The following is a 27751-nucleotide window of genomic DNA, read 5'->3' as shown; positions in this document are numbered from 1 at the left end:
CACCCACCCCTTCACTTGGTGAATGTCTGTTCCACCTGTGACTGTCTGGTGGCTGAACAGTCCAACACAAGAGCCAAAGAACTCCCTTCAGGAGTGGAAGCAAGGCTTCCTCGACTCCAAGGGACTGCCCATGATGATGACATACAATAAGAGCATAAGAAATATAAGAATTAGAAGCAGGAGTAGAATACTGCATGCAGTTTTGGTTTCCATATTTACAAAAGGATATACTTGCTTTGGAGGCGGTTCAGAGAAGGTTCACTAGGTTGATTTCGGGGATGAGGGGGTTGACTTATGAGGAAAAGGTGAGTCGGTTGGGCCTCTTCTCGTTGGAATTCAGAAGAATGAGCAGTGATCTTTATCGAAATGTATAAGATTGAGGGGGCTTGACAAGGTGGATGCAGAGAGGATGTTTCCACTGATGGGGGGGGGGGGGAAGAAATGATGGGGGATGGGGGGGAGATGATATGGGGATGGGGGGGGGGGGAAAGAGACTAGAACTAGAGGGAACGATCTTAGAATAAGGGGCCACCCATTTAAAACAGAGATGAGGAGAAATTTCTTCGAGGGTTGTAAATCTGGAATTTGCTGGGACATTGAATAAATTTAAGAAAGAAATAGACAGTTTCTTAAACGATAAGGGGTTATGGGGAGTGGGCGGGGAAGCGGAGCTGAGTCCATGATCAGATCGCTATGATACTGAATGGCGGAGCAGGTTCGAGGGGCCGTATGGCCTACTCGTGTTCCTAGTTATGTTATGTTCTTATGTAGACCATTCGGCCACTTGAGCCTGTTCCGCCATTCAGTAAGATCATGAACTATTGCTTTGTAGATGGTAGTTTTAATGTCCCTTTTATCCCATGACCTCAAACAATGTGGTTTGTTTTGTCGTGCATCACATGACCTGGTGCTTCCTAAGTTACAGTACTGAAAATCTTTGGGCTTCTGAATCTGCTTCGGCTGACCAGCTGCCTGTGTATTCTGGCCAGTTAGCTAGTCTTGTAGGTGACTACTATCTCTGACCTGTCTATTACAATAAAAATGTTAAGATATGAAATCTACACTGCAAGATAGCTTGGCGTTGAATACAGTAAGTAATAACTGGAATGTGGCCTATTGCACTGATAAATTGCAGCATACTTTCAGACAGTGGAACTGTTCATTGGCCACCTGGTTTAGATAAACCTGCAAGTATGTGATTTTTTTTTTGTTGGGGTTTGCTGGTGTTTAAAGTTTGGAAAATATGTTCATTGCTCTAGAATCACATGTTACAAATTTTTCAGCTGCAAAAGCCTTGATTGCCACTTGCTTGCTTCATTTCTCATCATCATTCTAATTAATGTGAAAGTGACAAAGTGCTGTAACTTCAAGCTCCAAATTCTTGGCTTGCACATTTTTCAAGAAGTGCATGTGTGTACTCACTTTGGATCAAGTTTAAGTGAAATGCTGCCAGTAATTCTATCTTAAAGTCAATGTGCTTGTGGCTTTTTCCAAAAAATGTAGACTACTGTTGCACATCAAAAATCTGAACTTTATTATCTTAGCGATATTTCATTTTAACTGGGGGGGAAACTGCAGAATCAAGTGCAAGTGTTTTTTAATTTGTTCTTGTGTGATGCTGGGCATCTGTTTTTGCACACTTGAGAGAGGACGTTAAGTTAACCGTGTACTGTGTGACTAGTTACATGTAGGTAATAGTTCGATGGTAAGCTTCCTTCTTTGAAGGGTGCTAGTGACGCAGTTGGTTTTTCTGACAGTCCAGCAGCATTTGCAGTCTTTTTTTTCTTCCCTGATGCCACCTCTCAAATTGCCAGATTTATTGTATTCAGTTTCACAACTTGCCATGTTTGGAATTGAACCCATTCCCCTAGCCCACCATTATCTCACTGCAGTTTGTCATTTTTATCCACTACAGGTACCAACAGTAGCTAGATTATGATATGGAGTGATTCCTGTTGTTTTAGCAGAGAACCATTGGCCTTAACACTTACTGAATGGTCTTTAAATGTTGGAAGCAGTCCCAAATAATAGTTGTCAGCAGTCCTGTTCACTTTATGCTAGTGTATAGCTCCTTTTTTAGGTTGCATGCTTAACTTTTTTAAATTACATTTATTTAAAAACCATTGTAACTCCAGACCCAGTCATGTGATCGTGTAATAGTCTGAATTTATTCTGACTAAGTCATGGAATGTTGGAGATTGCTCCTTTTTCTATTGATCTCATCTTGCACTCTCTCCATTTTGTCCTTTCCTCAAAATAGGTTGCAGCAATGGATTCACTGACTCCTGCTTTTGAAGCAACCATACAGCTATCTCGTCCCCCTGCCCATATCCTGTTTAGAAAATGATGTACTTTTAAGAATAATACCTTCCTCCTGCCCTTTACTCTGCTGCAGCTGCTAGGAAATTTAAAAGAAAATTGTGATGGCAATTTCAAAACGATGGAGGAACAGACTAGAGAGTAAATGATTGCTTTTAATGTCAAGGCAGGACTTTTTAAAAAAAAAAACAATCATATTAAATGGACCTTTTTAGAATTAAAATTGTCAAGATTGCTTCTTAAAAATCTCCTGCCAAATAACTGGTAAATTTGCATAGTCGAGATGCAAGCTCTGAATATCTGATGCAGATCTCAACCAGCAGTGTTTTAAATCTGTTGCAGCAGGTAGTGTATTTTGGCGAGTGTATTGTCTACATAATTATATTGCATTGCATGACCTCAGTTAATCACAACATGAATCATTATTGTGCAGCCAGTCTTTTGTGTAGACTTGCATAAGCCATTGCATTTAATTGCGCTTCCCAGACATGTGAAAATTGTTGACCAATTTCCTCTGCCAGCGACAGTGTTGTGCCATTATAGTCACTGAAGGCACTGCATCTCCTCCATTTGTTTTTCTACCTCTGCCCACATTCTGGTGCACCCCTTCTCTCTCCATCCTTGTCCCCTTCTTTGTTCTTGAACATCTTCACATCCACTGTTAATTCCATAACTTGCCGGTCTGCAGCTTCCTGCCTGACACTGAGCTCTGGGTGAGTTGTAAATGTCTCCATCTTCACGTGGGTGAGACTGAAGTTGTTCTGACTCGCAGCACCTCATCGCTGCAGCCTTTAAACTGGCTGCCTTGGCTGCCTCCTGAACTATAGCCAACAGCTGAGAAGCCTTTGATGTCCTCCTTCGCTCCGAGCTGAGCTTCCTTCTTGAAATCTGATCAGTCTTGCATCTTTAAGTGGGAATCTGGTCAGTATTTTGTATGGTATTTACATTGCTTAATTTGAATTGTTGGATAATTTGAATATTTTTAGTGCAAAATGACTGAATTATCAAGAGTAGGCTGTAAGAGATCTTGGTCCTCATTCAAATCTCACCATTGTGCCTTTCTGCCTGTAATCTTCAAATGACTGCCCCTGTGTGTACTCTGGTTTGGCAATTCCCACTGTTACATTGTCAGCTGTTTCACATCCATTATGCCCCCATCATCTGGAATCTGCTCATCAAAGAAATGCAACCTGCTTTCAATAGCCACCTTTGAACCCTTCTCTTTGTCGTTGCTTCCCCTGCCTAACAACAGGTTTTTCCCTTTGCCCTTTTCTCTACTAAGTATTTTCTGCAAGGTGTAGAAATGTTTGCTACATTCCGAGTGCTATAATCAATGTAAGCTGCATCATCTTGTAATTGAGAAACGGGCTGAAGCTGCATATGGACTGAGGGGTGAATTCGTGGCGTGTACACACTTTTTCCAATGCCAGCTACCAGATTGTCATAAAGTATTTCCCTTCATTGCTGTGTTTTTTCCCCCTCCCCCCAAATGAATGTCTGGAAGCCACTGAAGCTCTGATGAACAGAAACCAGGGATTAATGCTGGGGTCTTCCTGGATTGTATGGCTCAGTATCAGATAATGCAGTGCATATGCTTATTGAACCATGGGAGCAGGGGCTTTTTTTTTTTGTTCGTGGGATGAGGGCATCGCTGGCAAGGCCAGCATATATTGCCCATCCCTAATTGCCTTTGAGAAGGTGGTGGTGAGTTGCCTTGAACCGCTGCAGTCCGTGTGGTGAAGGTACTCCCACAGTGCTGTTATTGAGGGAGCTCTAGAATTTTGACCCAGGAACAGTAATATATTTCCAAGTCAGGTAGGTGTGTGACTTTGAGATGATGGTATTCCCATGTCCCTGCTGCTCTGGACCGTCTACGTGGTTAGAGGTCGCGGGTTTGGGAGGTGCTGCCGAAGAAGCCTCGACGGGTTGCTGCAGTGTATCTTGTAGATGGTACACACTGCAACTACACTGCGCCAGTGGTGGAGTGAGTGAATGTTGAAGGTGGTGGATGGGGTGCCAATCAAGCGGGCTGCTTTGTCCTGGATGGTGTCGAGCTTCTTGTGTTGCTGGAGCTGCTACATCCAGGCAAGTGGAGAGTATTCATCACACTCGTGACTTGTGCCTTGTAGATGGTGGAAAGGCTTTGGGGAGTCAGGAGGTGAGACACATGCCACAGAATATCCAGCCTCTGACCTACTCTTGTTGCCACAGTATTTATGTGGCTGGTCCAGTTAAGTTTCTGGTCAGTGGTGACCCCCAGGATGTTGATGGGGGATTCAGCGATGGTAATACCATTGAATGTCATGGGGCAGTGGTTAGACTCTTGCTTGTTGGAGATAGTCATTGCCTGGCACTTGTGTGGCATGAATGTTGCCACTTATGAGCCCAAGCCATGAATGTTGTCCAGATCTTGCTGTATGCGGGCATGGACTGCTTCGTTATTTGAGGAGTTGTGAATGGAGCTTAACACTGCAGTCATCAGCGAACATCCCCACTTCTGACCTTATGATGGCGAGAAGGTCATTGATGAAGCAGCTGAAGATGGTTGTGCCTAGTTCACTGCCCTGAGGAACTCCTGCAGCGATGTCCTGGGGCTGGGATGATTGATCTCCAACCACCACAACCATCTTCTTTGTGTTTGGTATGACTCCACTCTGGAATGTTTTCCCCTGGATTCCCATTGACTTTGGTTTTACTAGGGCTTCTTGGTGCGCCACACAAATACTACCTTGATATCGAGGGCAGTCACTCTCTCCTCGCTTCTGGAATTCAGCTCTTTTGTCCATGTTTTGACCATGGCTGTAATGAGGTCTGGAGCCAAATGGTCCTGGCGGAACCCAAACTGGGCATCTGTGAGCGGGTTATTGATGAGTAAATGCTGCTTGATAACAGTTCCGACGACATCTTCCATTACTTTGTTGCTGTTGAGAGTAGACTAATGGGGTGGGAATTGGCCGCATTGATTTATCCTGCTTTTTGTGGATAGGACATACCTGGGCAGTTCTCCATTGACTGATAGATACCAATTTTGTAGCTGTACTGGAACAGCTTGGCTAGAGGTGCGGCTAGTTCTGGAGCACAAATCTTCAGCACGACAGCCGGGATGTTGTCTGGCCCATAGCCTTTGCTGTATCCAGTGCACTCAGCTGTTTCTTGACATCATGTGAAAGAATTGACTGAAGGTGGACTTCTGTGGTAGTAGGGACCTTGGGAGGAGGCCGATATAGACATTCCACTCGGCACTTCTGGCTGAAGATGGTTGTGAACACTTCAGCCTTGTCTTTTGCACTCACATGCTGGGCTCTGCCATCATTGAGGGTGGGGATATTCATGGAGCCTCCTCCCGTTAGTTGTTTAATGGTCCACCACTGGATGTGGCAGAACTGCAGAGCTTTGATCTGATCTGTTGATTGTAGGATCACATAGCCCTGTCTATAGCGTGCTGCTTCTGCTTTTTAGTATGCACGTAGCTCTAGGTTGCAGCTTCCCCAGGTTGGCACCTTATTTTTTAACATGCGTCTGGTGCTGCTCTTCACGCATTGAACTAGGGTTGGTCCCCTAGCTTGATGGTAATGGTAGTGAGGAATATGCCAGGCTGTGAGGTTACAGATTGTGGTGGATTACAATTCTGCTGCTGATGGCCCACAGCGCCTCCTGGGTGCCCAGTCTTGAGCTGCTAGATCTGTTCTGAATCTGTCCCATTTGGCATAGTGATAGTGCCACACAACACGATTGAGGCTGTCCTCAGTATTCCAAGCCATTTCACAGGTGCAATGGGGACATTGTCTCCACAATGCAATGGTCACTGCTACCAATACTGTCATGGACAAGGTGCATCTGCAATAGGTAGATTGGCGAGGATGAGGTCCAGCAGTTTTTCCCCTAGTGTTGGTTCTCTCACCCCATGTTGCAGGCCCAGTCTGGCAGCTATGCCCTTCAGGGCTCGGTCAGTGATGGTACTACCGAGCCACTCATGGTGGACATTGAAGTCCCCACCCAGAGTAATCAGTGCTGTTTCCAAATGGTGTTCAACATGGAGTACTGATTCATCAGCTGAGGGAGGGCGGTAAGTGGTAATCAGCTGGAGATTTCCTTGCTTGACCTAAAGCCATGAGACTTCATGAGGTCCAGAGTCAATGTTGAGTGCTCCCAGGACCGCTGCCACCCCTGCTGGGTCTGTCCTGCCGGTGTTTTCTACTGAACATCTACAAGCTACAGAATGGAGGATTAATTTTGCTATCAAAAATTGAGTTTTTGCCAAATAAGCAATAAATAGCAATAAGCTTGAGCATCTCAGCATATCATTTGTAATAAACCTTTCCCTGCACGCTAATAAGTGCCTTGGTGTTTGTATAGCTTGGAGGAGCTGGCTAATGCTTTCTGAACTTGTATTCCTTATTGTATTGCTTAAATATACTCTTGTGAATTTCAACTACATGTTTAATCATTATTTTTATTACCCACAAAATAACAGGCAACTGAGAAAGTGATTGGGTCTGCAACTTGCATCCGAGCATTGCAATATCTGGAGTGACTTGAGCAAGAGAAAATGTGTCTGGTAAATGTGAAAACCAGATTTAGTACAAGGGCACCTTTTAAATAGTTTATTAAACTGTTTTCAGAATCCTAGACACAATTTAAGCATCTGCGCCAATAAGTGCTTCTAGTTCAGCCCAGGGCCATTTATGACCTGCCTGCCTCCGCTCCTTTTATCCTTAGCAGACCTAGTACTCTGCATCCCTGGCTTCCTATATTATATCTGATTGGGATGTTGACAACTAAGATTTACTGCTGTTCCCTCCTTTTGCTTTCCAACCAAAGGAGGCAAGGCACACTATTGGTCTTTATAGTTTTTGGGAGAAGTGCCTTGGCAGCTGCCCAAAGTAGCCTGATTGCAATGAGCTCATTGTTTGAGTGGCGTACCAGTATCCCATGAATCTATTGTGCCGTGTGTTGGATCGTTGCGATTGGGCTCCCCATTGACCTCTCGAGTGCCATAATAACGCTATCTGCACTACTTATTCCTCTACTTGATGGTGATGGTGACTGAGCAATTACAAATAACAATTGGCTAGTTAACCAGCAGTGTCCCCATGTCTTTACAGATTGGGCTTCTGTTTATCTTGGTATAAAGTATAGATCTCTTGATATTCTATGTGGAGGCTAGGAAGTTTTCCAACTTGAGCAAGAAGAAGCCTTGGACTTTGGTTTAATGTTTGGCCTACTGTCATGAACTGTATTTGTAGGTAACTTATAACCATTCTTTGTTGAATTGGCTATTGTAATTGAAATACAAAATGTCCAGTGAGAAATGCCACTTAGCCAGTGTAATCTGCTGAAAAGAACATAACATAAGAAATAGTAGACCATATGTCCCCTCGAGCCTGCTCCTGGGGAAGGAAACTGCTTATTGGTTATAAACCGACTGGCAAGTGTTTCTTTCCTGCACTGGTGCCTATACGGTTAAACTGGCTTTTTTATAAACTTTTTTTTTTTAATAAACTAAAGGCTTTTTATAAACTTTTTTTTATAAACTAAAGGCTTCAGTGAGCATCATAATAGGTTATAGTAGAAATATTGTGTAGAAGACTACTCTGTATTCAAAACCATTACACAGGTGCAGATAAAAGTTGCAAAGATGTGCAAATTACAAATTGGTTTTTGCAGGCAAGAAAGTGAGCCAGTAAATTATTGAGATTCTTTCTTTATTGTAAGAACATTCACTGGCTTTATTGAAATATGCTGATCTTTAGAAAGTTTGTCTTGCAGCAACGTGTGTGCATGACTGACTAGAAATCCCATCGTGATGTAGAAAAATAATTCTCCTTTATTTTTGACTACAGTCCTTTATTAACGACTACAGATCCCTTTACAAAATCTAACATTTTTTTGCTGACAACATAAAGCATTTTCTCAATGTGTTTTACGTAAGGATGTGCTTAATATATACGTGCACTTGCACACCTATCAACAGGTGGTGATTGGGAACGAGTCTGGCAATTATCCACTTTAGATACAGTGTATATTAGATGGCCAAATGGCTATTTCTACTCGCGTTACTCCAACCTTCATGTCCTGTGCATTTTGAAATACTATCTTTAGTTATGACTGTAGAAGGGAACATATACAAAGTAGGAAAATACTTTGTGGAAATATTTGCCACTTTTGTTTTAGATTACTACTTATACCAGTATTGGCAGCGCAACAATTAAGATCTTGGATCTGACTTCTGCCCTTTAAGTTGTTGTCAGTCTGTGTTGGAGGAATCAATACTGCATTGTGAAAAACTCTGACCCAGGAACAATTGGCTAGGAATCCACCTCCTTTTGTATTGGAGATGCCAATGTGCAGATGTGCAGATGTGTTTTTGTGTTCTAGTTCTAAACTTGTGCAGCATTGGTCCAGTGGTTGCAGGTACAGTACTACTAAGCCATAGAGAACAAGATGTTCCTGGTTCTGTTCTCAGCCTATCCTGACTTGGTCCATCTCAGTTGGACAGCAGTTGAGTACTCGAATTGGCTACGGCCTTCCAGGAGTAGGGGGTGGGTGGGGGAGCGGCCACTGAAATTGTAATTTCATAAATTGTCTCGGACATTGGTAGATCGTCCTGTGGGGGAAGGAAGTTCAAGCTTTATTCAACTTGACCTGAAAAAGCCTCGCCCTCTGATTTGTAAAAGCAGACCTCCAGATCAGGAAGAAAATTGGGCTTAGGTGAGGATCACTGAAAAGGACTGCAGCTGGCTGCCTTGCTGTTCAACCAAACTCTATATCCAGAATTTGACACAGCTCTCAAATCATCACTACCTTTATCCAGCACCGGAGTAAATTGTAGGCCCTTAAAAAGAGACTCTGCTAATTCCATGTGTACTGCAATTTGAATACTGCCAACACATGATGGGACCTGTTCAGTCAGTTCAAATATGTGTTGAAATTGGACTGGTTCTCTTTACTCTGCCTCCTTACTACTGCGTCACTACTTCGTGATTTGTGTATCTGTACCCGAGATTTCTTTGCTCCTCTACCCCATTCAGACGCTTAGCCAAGCAGTATGTGGCCTCCTTATTCTTCTACCAAAGTACATCACTTCACACTTGCCTATATTGAAATTAATTTGCCAATTACATGCCCAAACTGCAAGTTTATTAATGTTGTCTTCTATTTTTTGTGTAAACTAGTGTCCAATTTGGTGTGTCTACAAATTTTGAAATTGTACTTGCAATTCCTGAGTCCAAATCATTTAAGCAAATTGTGAACAGTGGTCCCAGCACTGATGCCGATGGAACACACTTGCCATTTTTTGCCAGCCTGAGTAGTTGCCCTTTACCTGTACTCTTCCTGTTTTGTAGCCAGCTTGCTATCAATTTTGCTACCTGTCGCCTGACTCCACATGCTCTGGCCGTAGTCATGAGTCATCTATGCAGTACCTTTTTATCGAGCTCTTTTGAAAGTCAAGTTTTAACTTGCCAGTAGGCTACACATCGTTGGGCGGGAGGACAATGTTAGTTCCCTAGAAGATTCCCGATAAGATTCAGCAAGGTTTTTCCTTCTCAAACGGGAATTTCCTCTTTTTTTTTTTTAAATTTTGGAGTCAGAGGCCTGTATACACTCTCTCTAGGTAACTTAATAAACAATGCTGATTTATTATTGGTATGCATTCTAGTTCATATTGTACTTTTAATCAGTGTGTTCCTTTTTAAATGTTTCTGAATAGATTGTGTAAATGCTATGCTTTAAATTTTCTAAAACTTTTAATTGACCAGTATTTATTGTGGAACTAGTTTGTGGTAATTTTATAAATTAAATTTCAATTAATTTAACAGTACACACTTCAATATATGATGGAGCAAAGTAAAATGATCACTAAGTTGAATTTGAAAGTTAGATTTATCACTTTGCTGTGGAAATGTGGAACTGAGCAGATGCTGTCTGTGTGAGGTGTCCAAAATACATGTGACAGGGTCTTTTTTTTTAAAAAAAGGACATTTAGATTTGAAGAGCGAGAGACACATAGTGGGTAGGTGGGGTTAACTTGAGAAAGGAAGAGACTGGGTTCCATGAGCTGCTCTTGTTTCTATCAAGTCTTTTTCTTGTATCTTGCGTTTTAGTCTAATCATTACACATGTTGAAGTTAATAACTTTGACTTAGCTGTGTTAAACTGCTCTGGGCACATTTTACATTCACTTACTTTATTCTCATTAGGTTATATGCCATTTTTAATTTTATTGAAATTAAGCAGTAATAACTGGGATATTTTGTAAAAGAATATTAAAGGATGAACTTTAAGCCTGGGGTCTTGACTTTGTAATCCTCTGAATCTCATTTATGTAGTATTAACTTTGTTTTGTGGCATTGAATAGTTAGTACAGGTTGGGCCTCCCTTATCCAGAACCCTCATGGCCTGTTCCGGAAAAATCCCTTATCCAGATCAGTGATTGTCACGTTAAATTGGATGGTGCAGTTACTGAGCAAGAGGATATTGGGGCTGGGTGGGCGGTGGATTGTGGGGTCAGGCCAGCGATTGCGGGAGTCGGCAGCGAGGAATTTGTTCAAGTCAGAATTCTGCGCATGCACCACCCGGTGGCCGGGCATGGTTCTGGACGAGGGGTAGTTCTGGATAAGGGAGGTTCAACCTGTATTCTACTTTGACATCACAAAACCTGACCAAGCCTGAAGTATTGTGTATCGAGACTATAAAGCTCAGACCACTGGTAGTTGTAGAAAAAAATTGTACTGAATGCAAGAACATCAAATAGCTGCTAAGTGAGCATTGTGGGTAATAGGATCCACAAATGTAGTGCCTAAAATGTGCCTTTTAAAGATAATAGAAACTTAATTTTAGTCGCATAGCCAGCTGTGTGGCTAGCAAGCTATTGCAACTGTGGCAATGCTGAAGCTCTAGTTGATCCCATGCTAGTTTAAGTTTCAACTATTGTGAACAATGTAATTTAATAAAATTTGTATTTTTTTCTGAAATTCTCTTTCTTCAGCATTCAGGCAACACTGTTTCAGTAATAATGAGCAGATTGGAATTTACTTCTGTGCTTGCAGAAAGCTACTGCGATCCTGATGGGTTTAAATCCACTACAGGTAGAACATCCGAAGTTCTAAAAACCGGAATTATCTGAAAACCGGACATTGTGCAGATTGCAAAAGTCATTGTCCAGAATCTGGAAATATTTCCCTAAAACTGGATTTTTAAGCTGTACATGCCTTTCTCCAAGCATTAATCCAAAAAAATATGCGGGCCGGTCCAGCCTCGAGTTTGCTGGATTTGGGCTGTCGGATGTAATGTTCCAAAATCCGCGAAAGTCGCCCCAAGGGTTTCCGGATTCGGGGCGTCCAATTGTCTCAAATTCAGAAATACCCCAAATTCAGCCCAAGGGTTTCTGGATGCGGGACATCTGATTTGTTCACCGACATCCGGAAATACCCAAAAAGCGGAATGGCCTCGGTCCCGAGGTTTCTGATTTTTGGGACGTTATCTTATATTTATTGAAATTTCTAATAAGATATATGCCAAGATCAGCTGGAGTGTTGGTCGTAGGGGCACCCACTATACTGCCAGCTGTAGTGGGTGGGTGCATGTTGCTACCTGGAGTATCAGGTGTGCTGTAGGTCTGCAGCTAATACTTGGAGTATTTCAGATAGTCATGGTGTTCACTTAAGTTCTACATTCATGAAAGCCATAAATAATAATCAAAGTGCTTAGTAAATTCATGTTTATAATGGAAGGTTACAAAATGGTGGGATGTGACACCAATCAGCAACCTCAACAATGATTAACTTGCATCTTTTTGAAGTTTTTTTTTGGTTGCATTGTGTAGTTGTCCTTTGCATTATACTGTACTACCGTGGTTAGACATGATTGGTCCGGCCATTGAATGCGAATGTTGTGGTAGATTGATGGGTTGTGCTCGCATGTCCTCATGACTAGATTATAATGTGACACATGGCTTGGGAGGCTATAATCAGTAGCCAGGACGCATATTGTATGGAGATTTCAGAATAAGAATTTGAATCCATCACTTCCAAATATGAAGATCCTTTGGTGGCTCCTGAACAGTCATTATTATAATGGCTAAGAAAATTCAAACCAGCCTTTCCAGATAAATACAATTTAAGTTTCCTGTTGTACTTTCCTATTTTTTTCTAACTGGAAAGGACAGAATTATCTTTTGTGAAGATGCTTCTTCACCACAAAGGCCAATGTTTCCTTTGTCTTCTCAGATGATGTTTTGGCTATGTATATATCCAGTAATTTCTGTTCTAATTTCCGGTTTGCAGAATTTGAAGTGCTTTGTGTTCAAATGTCGGATCACTTCTGTTGAAGCTGCTTTGATGGGATGCTTGCTCCAGTGGTTCCTGACATACTGATATCCCAGCAACTGGTCTTGATGCATTAAAAAAAAATACATTGGGATTACTTCTAACTGTGTGACTTGTTTCAGGGTCTGGTTCCTGTTGCATTTGAATTTTTCATTTTAAACTCCAGGATGACTACAGAAGGATGTAGGAAAAACATAGTTGTGAATGTGATTTTTGGAAAAGTGCATGGGCAGCCTTGTGTATGTATAGTTGCTTAAAAAGTAGTACAAGTATTCATTGTACATGCTGATTTTGTGCATCTAATGCTAGTTTTTACAATGATTTGATTGGTGGTTACTTTATCCAATTCTGATTGTGGTGTGCTACCCATTTAATATTGTCTTCCTTGATTGTGTTGTTTTGCTGATTGTACCTCTGGACTCCCAGCTTAATTTATTTGATCAGGTTTGGTTTCTATTCAGTATTTTAGGTGTCCTAAGGGATGCAATCCTTTGATTAAAATAGCTTTATATTTGTGTTTACTTAATGAGATTCTTGTGGCTGTTCAGTTTCTCATTAAATTATTGCTTGAAGCAGAGAAACCTGAAAAGGCTGATGAAGAGGGAATCACTAGTGTACTTGTTGTATAGAAATTTATCAATTTTCCTCCTGTGACCTTTCAATTATTGGCATTATGTGTGATTTTCCATATGACCAGCCATCTGCATACCTCCTGAATGCAATTAATCCCAGGCACATGTGCTATATAAATGCAAGCTCGCTTGCTCTTTTTCTTTTACTGAAGCAGCTGACAAAGCTAATCTTGGAGCTTGTTGGGCAATGGTGTCCAGAATTAGTCCTCGTGGTCATGTCTGTGTACGTGTAGTCTTGGGATCCACATAATTTAAGAAATGGGATCAGGAGTAGGCCATTTGGCCCCTTGAGCCTGCTCCACCATTCAATAAGATCATGGCTGATCTGATCTTGGCCTCAACTCCACTTCCCTGCTCACTCCCCATAATCCTTCACTCCCTAAAGCTTAAATCCATGTTCTCATTAATTTGGATAGATCTCAATTTGCTGATGCCAACAAGTCTTGGTATTCTGATTCAGGATTCATATACCAATGAAACGAGAAGCCTTTTCCTAAATTCCTCACCTATAACATTCAAAAAGGACAAAGGCTCCTCCCTTTTCAGTATAAGAGGCTCCAGACCGGAAATTCAAGGACATCTCTGCTCTGGTGCACCATGTTTCTCGTGCCTGTTGGGTTCCCCAAAGTAAATTCTACATTTTATTCAATGCCTGGAAATGACTGGTTGAGGTTCTTCAGAATACAATGAAGAGTTGGGAGAAATAATGTGTTGTAGGAATAAGGAAATTACATTAGTCTGAAATGTTTTGCCACCAAAATATGATTGCTTTATTTGGTCAGTTTATTTAAAAAAAAGTCCTGTAATGAGTTTGCTATACCAGTGATTCTTTTTTAGGGGTTAGATAATTTGTTTGGGCGTGGTCCTTTTGAGTTCACTTGGATTGTAGGGGGAAAGAGCTTGTGAATCAGTGCCCTTGTTGGGCTTCAGATAACATTGGGTTGCTGATTTTATTTCTGTCTTCTGATTTTCCCACATAATGGCCCCAAGTTTCCACATGATTTGCTCCTGATTTTTAGGAGCAACTGGTGCAGAACGGAGTATCTTAGAAATTGGAATTCTCGTTGTTTAGTTTGCTCCAGTTCTAGTCAGTTAGAACAGTTTCACTTTGGAACAGAATTTTTTTTTCAAAAGAGTCTGGCCACTTACGCCTGTTTTCAAAGTTTCGTCAGTGAAAACTTACTCCAAACTAACTTAGAATGAAGTAAGTGAAGATTTTTGTACGCACAAAAACCTTGTCTACACTTTAGAAAATCAGGCGTAGGGAATGGTGGGGGGGGTTTAAAGGGAAGTTTACAAACATTAAACACTTCAGTTTTACAAATAAAGAGCCATCAATAATAAATGATAAATCAACCAATAAATCAATCAAAAAAATTAATAAGAATTTTTTTTAAATCAATAAATAAAACATTTTCTATTTACCGACTGCAGCACTGGGAGCCCTCCAACAGCGTGCTGGGATGCCCCCCCCCCCCCCCCCCAGTGCGTCTCTGTCAGTGTCTCTGTCTGTCTGTGTCTCTCTCATTCTGTCTGTGTCTGTGTTTCTGACAGCGAGGGAAGGGGGAGAAAGGAGATGGGATGGGGGGGAGGGAGGCTGAACGGGCCGGGCCTGAGTCTTCAGGCAGGGCCCATCCCCAGCACCAGATTTACAGGTAGGTGGCGTGGGGTGGTGGGAGGGAGGTCGGGTCGGGGGGAGGGAGGGAGAGGGAGATCGGATCCAGTCCGGGAGGGGGGGGAGCGGGAGTCGGGTCGGGTCCGGAGGCGGGAAGCGGGAGTCTGGTCGGGTCTGGTCCGGAAGCGGGAGTCAAGTCGGGTCGGGAGGAAACAGGAGCTGGCCGTGGGAGGAGCCTTATTCACGCAGCCCCAGTGAGCCCATTCGGCCAGGGCTAGGGGTTGCGTGCTTTGGCCCCTCCCACAGTTTTGGGCGCCTGGAGCTACTGCATATGTGTGCCCACTGTAGCGCGCATGTGCAGAGATCCCGGCACGGTTTTCAGCGGTGACCTGGCTCCGCCCCCTACAGCTCCTGCTGCGCTGCGCCGAGGACCTGCATGGAGGTGGAGAATCTGGAGGGTTTTTTTAGGCGGACTTTGTGGCGCGAAAAACGGGTGTCCAGGTCGGGACTGTGCCATTCTAGGCGCGGCTCGAAACTTGGGCCCTATAGTTCTCTTTAATTTAGAGGATGGGGGCTTGAGATGAAATCCAGGAAGGAAGCCCAAAAAACACGTGTTCCAGGGAACTGGTATCAGTTTGGTGTTGCATTAGATGACTAGAAGCAATGTATTTTATTTGTTTATACCACGTTATTTTATCCTGTGTATACTGCATCATAATTGTACTACCATTGAGCTCTCTTGGGAGGTTGAAACTTGTGCATGCATCTCAATGCAAGATCTTTACATTCTTTTCAGTTGGCTTTATTTTCTGTTGAACCTTGATTTACAATTGTTTTGAGTGGCTTTGATAAATGCAGTCTATTGCTGCTAACATTGAACTAGAAAAAAAGTAACTTGTATCCCATCGTTCATATTCCTCCAGCACCATTAGATAGATAAGGACATGCCATTCTTATTTTCCCATGGGGAGATTGGGATGTCATGCAGAGTCGGCTTCACATTCTGTAGATTAGACCTTTTTTAAATTAATGTCAACTGTTTTGCCTTTTCGATAAGGCTTGACATTATCTCTCCATGCTGCACATGTTGGTTTATTTTGGGAGTTGTCAAATTGAAGCAGGAGATAAACTTACTAAAATGGGCTGTGGTGGGAGCTGTTAACCTCAATGTTTAATGATCTAGTTGTAGACATTTTGATAAATTGCATTCTCCCAACAATGAGATGCTGCCTGGAAATTGGTAAGTCTATGCTGTAGCTTTTTGCCTTAAATTAATATGGGATTTTGTTTACGGGCAACTTGAGCTGCAGACAAATTAATGCATACCTCCAATTACATGGAATAATTCTCGTACTTTTAATACTTCCGAAATAATATTGGATTAGAATTTATTTTTGAAACGGTGTTGAAGTGTAACTGCTTCTGCAAGCATTCTCAATCCTGTTGTGGTTATGCACATGGCTTTGTGCACTTAATTAAGCAGAATTTCCTAAATGTTGAAGCACCAAAAACACTGTTTTATGTATAAAGTTCTTGATTAGCTTAGACTGTTGCAGTTGGGCTCTGAGCAGGAGTTGAGCTTTGCTTGATTGATCTCTGCCTGCTATAAGCAATTTTTGACCGTTTTAAATCTACATTTGCTGCAAAAGGCAGTGAACATTTTTATTTTGATAAAGTATCCAAACACCTAGCTATTAAATTCTAGCTTGTTGAGAAAACTAGGGGTTGTTGAATGTAATATCTAGATTGGCTTGGTTTGCTTGTTCATGCTGACACATTTTCTAAGCAGCTTTCAAGTTGAGTGTCTGAGAATTCTTGTTAAATTGTGAAACTCCATCCTTCACTACCTAACAGTTGTCTTTGTTTTAGTTTTTCCATCATATCTGTTGGGTGGCATCAGTCCTGTGGACCTGCATTTTCATTTTGATTTTCTGGCTAAGATATTATGATGATTCCACCTGTTTAGGAATTACCTTCCTTCCAAATGGACGTTCTCAAATTTTGAGAGGGTATATAGGTTTCATTATGTAATGCAGCCAGTTCTCTTTTTTTTGCTGTTTCTAACCACAAACGGTGGTATTGCTGGAGTTGATTTACTACTGGTGTTGTCTGTGATGGGTTTACAGTTGTCTTTTGGTAGCCACAACCAAACCAGCTGTGGTGCATCGTGTCTTTGTGGGGTTAGCCACTTAATCTTGGTAGAGCCAAATTAGCATCCAACAGAAAATGCAGTGGCAGAGGGGTTGCATGGAGGTGGTGCTTTGTGAAACTCTAGTTAGTAATATAAATGTGGTGCTGGTTAAGTGGATAATCCTCGCTGCTCCTTTTTTATATTTGAATTCAAACTCTGGGTGCTGACACTTCAGATTCCAGGCCCACCACCTCGAATTAAGAACAATATAAAAACATCTTGAGATAAGTAGATAAGCCTTTTTAAAAAAAAATATATATATATTCTTTATCTTGCATTACTTAAAGGGGACTACTATGCACCTGGGACAGTGTCCATTATTCACTGGTTCAGTTTCCATGTGCATAAGGGCCTAGGCTACCATCCTTTGGAGAGGGGAGTCTGTAAAACCACTGCAGTTGTTTGTTCTTGCCAGCTCTTGGTTTTCAAATATTGCATCGCATTCTGCAGATCTGGTTTGCGCATTACACTCCCACAGACAGCTGTGTACCCCTTTTTCTAAATTAAACCTGTTTTCATGTATTCCATTGGGTTTTGTTATGCCTACCTTCACTTTTGGAAGGTTATATTTGAGGTGAAATGCAAATTGTCCACTGGTTGCATGTTCCAGAATCAGTTACTTAGCCAACTATAGGTCTGACGAGGAACTGACCATGGACCATTTCCTTAAAGTTGTGTTGTTTTAATTACATTCCACTGATCTCACTGTCTAGAGGGAAACTTTTAGACAGCCTTATACCCATCAGGTGTTGGTCACCGATTTATCCTGTTTACAGATTTGGTCTCCTGTCTATATTGGATTGATGCATCCTTTGGTAGTGACTCTTGTTTTGCCCTATGTTTTCACCAGCACTGCATTGATTCCACGTTGGCTGTTCTAATCCCAACCTAAAATCTGTCGCACCTAATGTTGGCAAATTATTTTGAGCAGAGTCTTGTCCTGACCCCTATTCCAGGAGTTCTCGCTGGATGTCTTCAGCCATTACAAGTTTTCCTCCAGTTATTGAACTGTTAATGTGAAATGTAGCTGCATTGTTATACACTCACCCCCCCCTTTCCATTCGCTAGAGTTTGTTACCAGGAAGCTGTTGGAAGCACAAAATAATGGGTGGGTACAGATTGAAATTTGATGGAGAATAAATGCACGGCATGTAGAGTATTTTTACATACTCCAATTGGAAACTAAATTTAGCTTTGAAAAGGCTTGAGATTTGTTGCTTCTGAACACTTGCACTGAAACTGTATTTCTGCACTTTTCTTTCGAGTAGTTGAAAATCTTCATTTTTCTTTTTACAGAAATAAGCAGAGTACGAAAGGACATGTATACTGATACAATGAATGGCATTGTAGAGAAGCTGCCAATGGACCTACCGGACCCCATAGGACCTATTATGCAGTTACAAGAGAAACTATTTGTGCCTGTGAAAGAATATCCAGATGTAAGTATCTTTTTAAACAAATTATTTTTATGAAATAGGCACTTCTGATTTCATAGAAGTCATAGATTACAAGTTTTCAAAATACCCATCTAACTTCATAAACTCAAATATCAAAGGGAAACAAAAGAAAATACTGATACTGGTTCCATTTTTTTTGTTGCTGCTTTTAACTGAAAAATCAATCATTTTATAAAATAATCTGGCAGTGAAATTCATACTGGAGTTGGTTTTTAAAATTTCAGTTGGAGAAATAATTTGTTATAATGCAAGTTTCACCCCCTAGTTTGCACGTTATAAACACTTAAATGATAAAGCAGCTGGTGTCAGATTTTACTGCACTTTTTGAATCGCGTTCAAATATATCCAATGATAACTAATGATTTGTACCCACTGTTGTTTTTCTGGGAGATGGGGTTTCTCCATCCCTCTGATCGCCACACAAAATACTGGCATCCTGTCTGCATTGCAGTGATTTGGTTGTAAACTGCAACCACAAGTTTTAAAATGTTCTGATTAGAAATGTTGTCTCTATGCAGATTTATATATACTGGGGGGGAAGGAGAACCACCATGAGAATCTGGTTATTAAATCAGGCACCAATGAAGTGAATTAAGAGATGGCTAGAGAAGTGGCAGTGTTGATGGATACAACATCTGTTGAAAGGATGGATTCAGTGGCAGGGGGGCAAATGGCCTGTGGAATTGATGGAGACCGTAGATCATACTATTGAGCAGCAGCACTTTTTCTGTCCATAAATCAAAGGTGCTGGAAGAGCCTTCCCAGGTATGAGGAAGTTAGTTTTTGAATGGATTGGGCTTTATGGAGGAGTCGTAAGTCATTGAAGGGGAAAGAAGCAAGAGGAAACCAAGCTTCATTTGGAGGCATGTTTAGCAGTGGAGCAGATGTGAGCGTTCTACTTGGGATAAGCAGCAATGTCTACGTGCTGGAGGACTAAAATTGGAGCCGTCAAAGGAGAGATGGTAGCTACTGGTTGGAATTGTGAAATACATGAAAAACTTGTCAAGAATTTAAAGAAACCGTATTTAATTGCCTTGCTGAAGGGCATAGAGGCAATCAAAATATAATGATTCAGCTATTGATTGGAGAGCATGGGGGTTTGAAAAAATTTGAGTGCTATCTGTAAGAGAGTGGCTAGTGTTTTTGATAATGGGTGGAGGAGGTCACAGATGAAGAACATTGCGAGAGGGAGGGCAAACCCACAGGGAACCCGGAGATCATGGTTTTTCCATTAACTACAGGAAAAATTGAATGATTTAGAAAGAATTTGGATATCCATGGGAATACCTTTCTGGGATGCCATACAATGGCAACTTCTTTACAGATGATAATTGTAGCCAATTTCCACATTTGAAGTTAAGCGGGCAATATGAAGAATCTGAAGAATTAAGTGTTGGTTTAATTTTGTAACTTAATAATTGTGTAGCCCATGTGAAGTTGAGGTGGAGAGCAGGGTATGCAAGGGCTGACCCAATGTGGTATATTGGGTTCTTGTGACCATTGGATGTGTTACGATAAAGCCAGTGCCAAAGTGTTGCAGTTACAGAAGAGCTTTTAGCTGAGCAGTTTCTGCGACTGAAGAGAGCACGAAGGTTGACTTAAGCAAAAAATCGATTTATAAAACGGGAGGAACTTTCTCGAGTTGAAGCAGTTGTGAACAAGCCAGAAAATGGGTGAGGACTGGAGGGGAGTGAATGTTCTGTTAATCAAAAAAGTGAGGCAGCACTGGGAGATTATAGACCTGTTAAGCTAACATCTTGAAAATGCTAGAAAGCATATCATGGGATGTTATCCATATACATCTGAAGGCTGTGGGGACTGTTATGAGTAGTCATCACGAACTATCTATATTTAATAAAAATAATAATTACTGGTATCTTTTTAAGGGGGTAACCATTTGAGAGCAATCCATGTAGATATTTGCTTAGATTTTCCCAAAACAGATGAAGTTTACAATGATTAGTTATGCAATCGAATTTAAGAAATGTTAAAATAATGCTGAAATATGATGAAACAATTGGGGGGTGACCACTAGTTGTGGAAGGTTTGTAGTAAACTGGAAGATGCACAGCCCACTGGTGTACATGGAGTGGGGTACCAAAGAAAAGTGCCTGTGTAAGGTACTGTATGCTGAAACACACAGACCTGCCTATTGAAGTCTAATCAAAGTTTTGAAGGCAACCACAACAGACCACTTGTTCACATGGTCTCAAACAGCAAATGTAATGTGACCATATTATTTTGTTGCTGGTTGAGGGGTAATTGTCTAGGACACCAGGAGAACGCCCTGCTCTTGAGATAGTTATAGGATATTGCATGTCCACCTGAGCAGACTAGGCCTCTGTTTAATGTCTCATCTGAAATATGGCCTCTCTCAATGCAACAGATGCAGTACTGAAGTGTTTTGCCAAAGTCCTGGAGTGGCAATTGATTCCACAACTCAGCTTTTGGAGTTGAGGCTGCTACCAACTGAGCCAAGATGACTATTTAAAGGACATTCATATTTTCAAGGAGGCTCACATGCCAAAAGGATGATTGCAAGTTGACACTGGTGGTGTAAATTTAGTTCTTCATTGGGGATTAGGAGTGAGAATTTCAGTGCAGGCCTGCATATTGTCAGAGAAACTTGTAAATGAACCTGATAACAGTTTGGTAAACTGCATGAATAGTTTGCTTAGCACATGTAGTGAAACTGTCTTCAACTCCCCTGTGGCTCGGGCGAATATACCTTGTATGATGGTGAATGTTAGAGGCTTGATCCTGGTTTGTGCTGAGTTAGCTGATCTCGGCTGGGGTCTACAGTTAATATAACCACTTGACGGGTTGGAATCAGCCAGGATTAGTGCTTCTGATCACTGACCTCCCATTACTAATTTTGTGTGTATTTGGATGTCCTGAGGCCAAAATTTGTTTCAGCTGTGATGACTCATGGTAGAGTAGCTTGCTAAACACACGTTGTTCAGGGTTGCTCATGAAGTATTCCTGCTTGGGCAATGTGCCAGATGGTTGTTCATGACCCTGGAGCTTGACTTCCCACTTCAGGAGACTGGAGGGAAAAGCTCCCAACTCTTATTTTGATGGAAGTATTTGAATTTCTGGCTGCTGTTTTGGGCTATAGTGATAGTAACGATCCCTGTCGATCAAACTTGTCTGCTGCTGGCTTCCAAAGCAAATTGTATGCTTAACTGCTGAATACATTTTTGTTAGTTTAATTTATATGTCCACACCGCTGAGTAGAATTTCTTCCTTGGCCCCTTACCTACCTCACATCTCCTTGTATTTTAATTGCCAGGGCTCAATTACATTGGCCCAGAAATCCTGGTCGGCTGCTTCCCGCGGGCGATCGTGTTTTTAAAAAAAAACCTTAAAGATGCGCAGTTACCTGAAGCTGCTGCGCCCACGCGAGTTCCCAGTCCTGAGGCCTCCACTGACTGGCTGTCCAGAGCCATGTGACGCGCAATCGGGCAAAGTGTATTCTCATTCATTATGCAAACTCCAAAAGCTGGAGTTCCCATTATTATGAATGAGACCCCCCCCCCCCCCAAACACATTAATTAAAAAAAAAAGAAACTCACTACATATTTAACATTAATTTAAATTAGTTGTGTTTTTAAAAAAAAAATTCCGATTTTTAAAGTTTTAATTATGTTTTAAAATAAATTTAATATAGTGGGCAGGTTTTTAAAAATAAAATGTTTCTAAAATTTTATATTTTAAGTGTGTTTTACAGCTCTTATGCCTGTAAAAGTAGGCTATATGCCTGCTTTTATCAGGTGCAAGAGTTTTGAGGACATTTGCTGGGCAAGATATGGGTAAATACTGCAAGCTTGCCCGTGTAAATGTCCTGGCTGACGCGATACGGAAGATCTGGCTGACAGATCGGAAATGCCAGTTTTCAGCGTATACGCATTGTGCGCTGAAAACCGGCTTTTGCGATGCCTTCCCGGGTCTGTACACACTCAGTACCGACCCGGGAGGCTGGAATTTCTGTCCCATTTTTAGCCCAGGCCTTCCTGATAGTGTGAAGATTACAGGATTACAAATAACTAGCTATAAACAGGAATAGGCCATTTTGCCCCTCAAGCCTGTTCTGCCATTCAATAAGATCATGGCTGATCTGATCTTGGCCTCAACTCCACTTTCCTGTCTGCTCCCCATAGAAAATAGGTGCAGGAGTAGGCTATTCGGCCCTTCGAGCCTGCATCACCATTCAACATGGCTGATCATGCAATTTCCGTACCCCATTCCTGCTTTCTCTCCATATCCCTTGATCCCTTTAGCCGTAAGGGCCACATCTAACTCCCTTTTGAATATATCTAACAAACTGGCCTCAACAACTTTCTGTGGTAGAGAATTCCACAGGTTCACAATTCTGAGTGAAGCAGTTTCTCCACATCTCGGTCCTAAATGGCTTACCCCTTATCCTTCGACCTGTGCCCCCCTGGTTCTGGACTTCCCCAACATCAGGAACATTCTTCCTGCATCTAACCTGTCCAATCTGTCAGAATTTTATGTTTCCATGAGATCCCCTCATTCTTCTAAACTCCAGTGAATATAAGCCTAGTCGATCCAGTCTTTCTTCATGTCATTCCTGCCATCCTGGGAATCAGTCTGGTGAACCTTTGCTGCACTCCCTCAATAGCAAGAATGTTGTTCTTCAGATTAGCAGACCAAAACTGCGCACAATATTCAAGGTGTGGCCTCACCAAGGCCCTGTACAACTGCAGTAAGATCTCCCTGCTCCTATACTCAAATCCTCTAGCTATGAAGGCCAAGATGCCATTTGCTGCCTTCACCACCTGCTGTACCTGCATGCCAACTTTCAATGACTGATGTACTATGACACCCAGGTCTTGTTGCACCTCCCCTTTTCCTAATCTGTCACCATTCAGATGATATTCTGCCTTCCTGTTTTTGCTAAAGTGGATAACTCCCTTACCACAGTTCTCTGGGGTAGAGAATTCCAAAGATTCACGACCCTCTGAGCGAAGAAATTCCTCTATCTGTTTTAAATTGTCAAAGTACTTTTCAGAAACAAATACAAATTTGGCTACTTTAAATTTGGTCCCTTCATCCAAGTCATTAATACAGATTGTACATGAAACACAATTTTGAATGTATGGCATTCCCCCAACCTCTTGAATATAAGACTTCAAGTAAATATCTGGAGCAGCAGCACTACACTCTGTTTAAATCATTTCAATTAGTTCTGATTGTTTTTCAAAAAAAACTGCTGCATTAATCAGTGAGCTTGCTGAGTTAAGGGAGCAGTTTCCAATAGACCTGGTAAATAATGTTGCAAATAAGTGAAAACTTGATTTAAACATTGGTGCTCCCTGTGTAACGCAGATTTCTTTTCAAACTATCGTTGTATGAACAACTTTGCTTTTTCTGCGTGTTTGCTATGGAATGGTACATAACACTGATTTTGGGGAAGGGAGAGAACACAGATTTCAGATATTTACGTAAACCTTTTTGCATCAGATATATGGAAGAAGGTTTTTGTTTGCAACTTTACATTTTTTTTTTGTGTAATGTAGTTGTAGATTTGTAGAATAGTGTCTTGTCTCCTTCAAACGTTTTGTTTGGATTTTATGAAAATGTTAATATGCCAGAGAAAGAAATGGGCCAAATTGACCTTGCTCAAATCTAGAAATTACATTCAACTAATGTAGCCATGTTAAATTTTGTTCCCAAAGTGATTTGTTGATGAGGATATGTTTTGACACCAATTTTTTGAAGGATAAAAGAACTGCTGTGGAGGGCAGTAAGAAAATGGTTCCCCTTGTAAAGCAAAGCTGAGCGAATGCAGCCGTGGTCTTTTTTTAATCCTCTGATCAATTACACTGCAGCCCACACGAGATCAACTAATCAATGTTTTTAATTGGTGAAGATGATGGGTGAAAAAATTAACATTTTAGGGCAAACAGTTTAGATCAAAATCCTGTTTCCTTCATCCCATGCTACAATATGACCGTGGCATCACTTTGATTAGGCCTCTATCATTGCAATTCAACCCTGTCTTGGTAAATTAAAACATGGGGTGATCTGGTAATTTTTGGAGATGTGGGAAGCATTTGGTAAATCAGTCTCTTGCAGGAGAGCGTGCACTACTTGCGAATTATATTTAGTGTGTTCTAAAAATTCTTTAGCATGCTTTAAAATATCAATTTTTAACATCTTGTGATATTTTCTCTTGGTATTTTTAGTTGGGAGGAGGCAGTGAAGCCTTGATGTTGCACACAGGCCAGACATTGCCAGGTTATTTTGAACTATATCAGCTATAACATTTATGAAATCTTTCTCTGGGAATGCAGTGAGTTTCCAAATTTGAAGTCCATGGTAAATTACTTGCTGCAAATGTTTTGATATTGACTCGTGCTGTTGATATAGATGAGCTGAAATTGGACCCAATTTCACCACGCACCTGATCTGCAGCAGTCGTATTATTTTGGTACATTTGCCATTAAACTGCCATTAAAAGTTTTGAAATCACAATGTTGGGTGAAATCAATCCTGCAGAAATTGTAAGTGTTTCATTAAATACTTAACCTACAAACTTCAAATTGAAATTAAACCGCATTTTCTATTGGTGGGATGGCGGGGACCATTCAACGCAGGATTTGACTCAGCACAGCAATCTTAACTGCAACTGTCAAACCATCTATTTGCAACTTGCATTAGAACTGTAATGGTTCACTTTTCTCATTAAAAGAAAAAGTAACGAGCAGCTTTGTGGTGCGATTAATGGTTAGCAAATTGCAGCCTCAGTACTACACTCAATCTCTGCAATTTAAAGATGCAAACTTGCTTTGGGATTCTCTCTTCCCATGTTCCTTTTGTGAGTAATATAAGAGGGTCTTCTCAAACCAGTTAATGTATTAAAAATTTTACTAGTTTTTAAGATCGTAGAATTCTTGAAGGGAAGGGTTTTGTTAAAACTACCCTGTGATTAGAGCAAAAAAAAAGCAGAGGTTGGGGATGGCAGGGTTCATTTTTGGTCGATTGGAGTCTTTGTCACACCAAGCTCCTGCCTTTTGGAGAATACATGCACATTTGGTTAGCTCTGAATTTTGTTTTCTTGAAAGGACATTTCATACCCAGCTTTCTTTGGAGCAAATGAAGCTGTTTTACAGGTCTTGAGGTTGGATTCCCACCTCAACAGTCTGTTTTCCCACGCACTGCAGGGAATTTTGGGCGGGGGGGGGGGGGAAGGAAAAGAAAAGAAAAAAGGGCATAAGTGTTGCCAACATGAAGGGTATAAGAAAAAGGGAGAAACAAGATATAGATAAGGGACACAGACAACACGAAGTGGGACAGAAAGCATTAAATACAATTTGGCTATCACAAGCATATGACTAATTGTATTAAAATTTTATTAACTTTTGACAAAAGCCATACCTAACTGATTTCCCGAAATAATGATCATGGCAAACGTTTAGTCTTGGTAACCAATGTTCTCGTTAAGCTGGGCAGCCACGCAGTCATCTGCATGGTCCCGCGCAGGCTGCTCACCGGCTTGTACACTGGGTATCCCGTGTTAGCAGTGGGGGAGGCTGGCTGTGCAGGATGCACTGTGGCTTGCACACTGTAGACACCCTGCATGTTAACTCTGGGAAGCCAAGCTGCGCAGTGCCACTTACGGAGGACATTGTTGGTGACCCAATTTATCTGGTCCGTTTACTTGAAGATCCTAATGGCATATATTCCTATTCATCTTGGTTTTAAAAAAAAAAGTTTGTAGCAGTGCTGTACAGTGAAATGGTTTAATTCTGTGATGTGAGTGCATTCATATTTGTTGTGGATAAATTATTAATGAGCCCCAAACAGTCACCTGGGAGATTTGATGCAAGGTTGAGGGAGTAGTAGTTGGTTGACTGACTTCAAACCAGTAATTCATTAATTCTGAAAAGTAAACTGCAGGGAGTTCAGCATGCTGTTAAGGGGAATGGCTGGTGATATTCTGTGGTGTAAAGGCTGCAATTTCCCGCCTACAGATGTTTTGATCTTTCAGCTAATACTAACTCTGGTTCTGAGTTGCAGTTGTATGGGATATTTGCATCTCATCTGAGAGCATATTTGACAGTTTTAGCCTGACTGAAATGAATGCAGACTTTACTGTTGTGTAGGCTGTTGTGCCAAAACTTCAGCATAGGTTTGCTGCCCATCTGCAACCTTGTATGTAAAACTGCTTTGCCATTTAGCCCTGTTAAATCAGTGACCCCAGAAAGCGTAAATTTTTTTCAATACTGCAGAAATATACCTGCCTGGGCACTGTTCAGTTTGAAGAGATACTCAACATACAGATTTCTTTTGTGCTTTTGCGTTTTTATTCATCCAAGATTATGATTGTATCTTGGCATGGGGCTTTTTGTTAAAACTAGATTTCAGCTACTAAAAGGCCAACTTGTTTTTGGAACGTATTTCCATCTTCACTGTTGTGAAAGATGGGAGGAAGAACAATAAGGTGTGTAGTTAAATTGTCACCCATGGCTCAGTAGGTAATGTCCTCAACTCTTGAGTTCCACTCCAGAGACTTGAGTGCAAAAATCCAGGCTGACATTTCTGCTGACAAGTGCTGAAGGACTGCTACACTGTTGAAGGTACAGTCTTTCAGATGAGACGTTTGCTCTCCGGTGAATGTAAAAGATCCCAGGGCACTATTTCCAAGAAGAACAGAAGAGTTATCCCTAGTGTCCTGGGGCCAATATTTATCCCTCAGTCAGTATCAGTAAATGAGGTTAACTGATCATTATCACATTGCTGTTTGTGGGAACTTGCTATGCACAAATTGTCTGCCGTGTTTCCTACATTACGACAGTGACCACACTTCAAAAAGTACTTAATTGGCCGTAAAGCACTTTGAGATGTCTGGTGGTCATGAAATATGCTATATAAATGTAAATCTTTAAAAAGATTGGAATGAGTGAGAATTAAATGGAGTAGGAGGAAGGTGACAGATAACAGGATGGTAAAATTGTGCTTACAATGTCAGATGGATTCAAAGGTTGAGTTGATGTATGAATAAAACAACTCTGATTAGGTTTGGCTGACGTTTTGTTTGAACATTGCAGTAGAATAGAAGAAAATTAAGCAGCTAGGTGGACTGGAGACTTGTCCTTGGATCTGCTTATAGTGTTGGGGTTAACAGTCACTAGGTGTGGGCCACGGATTTTCTTCACTCGGTTCCTAAGCTATTGGGATGGGTGG

At 41.4% G+C, this 27751-nt stretch overlaps 1 protein-coding gene across 7 annotated transcripts in view; it reads left to right on the top strand.

Moving 5' to 3' along the window:
- qkia (QKI, KH domain containing, RNA binding a) overlaps positions 1-27751 on the top strand; it is a 102494-nt gene that overhangs the window by 6051 nt on the left and 68692 nt on the right. For all 7 annotated transcript variants that reach the window (XM_070898809.1, XM_070898807.1, XM_070898805.1 and 4 more), the window contains exon 2: positions 18381-18523. In XM_070898809.1, coding sequence (XP_070754910.1) covers positions 18381-18523 — 143 coding nt within the window. The remainder of the gene's footprint in view (positions 1-18380; positions 18524-27751) is intronic.

Source organism: Pristiophorus japonicus, chromosome 14 (assembly GCF_044704955.1).
Source record: "Pristiophorus japonicus isolate sPriJap1 chromosome 14, sPriJap1.hap1, whole genome shotgun sequence".
In the NCBI taxonomy this organism is placed as follows: Eukaryota; Metazoa; Chordata; class Chondrichthyes; family Pristiophoridae; genus Pristiophorus; species Pristiophorus japonicus.
The sequence above is the reverse complement of the archived record's forward strand: the minus strand, read 5'-3'. Positions and strand labels throughout refer to the sequence as shown.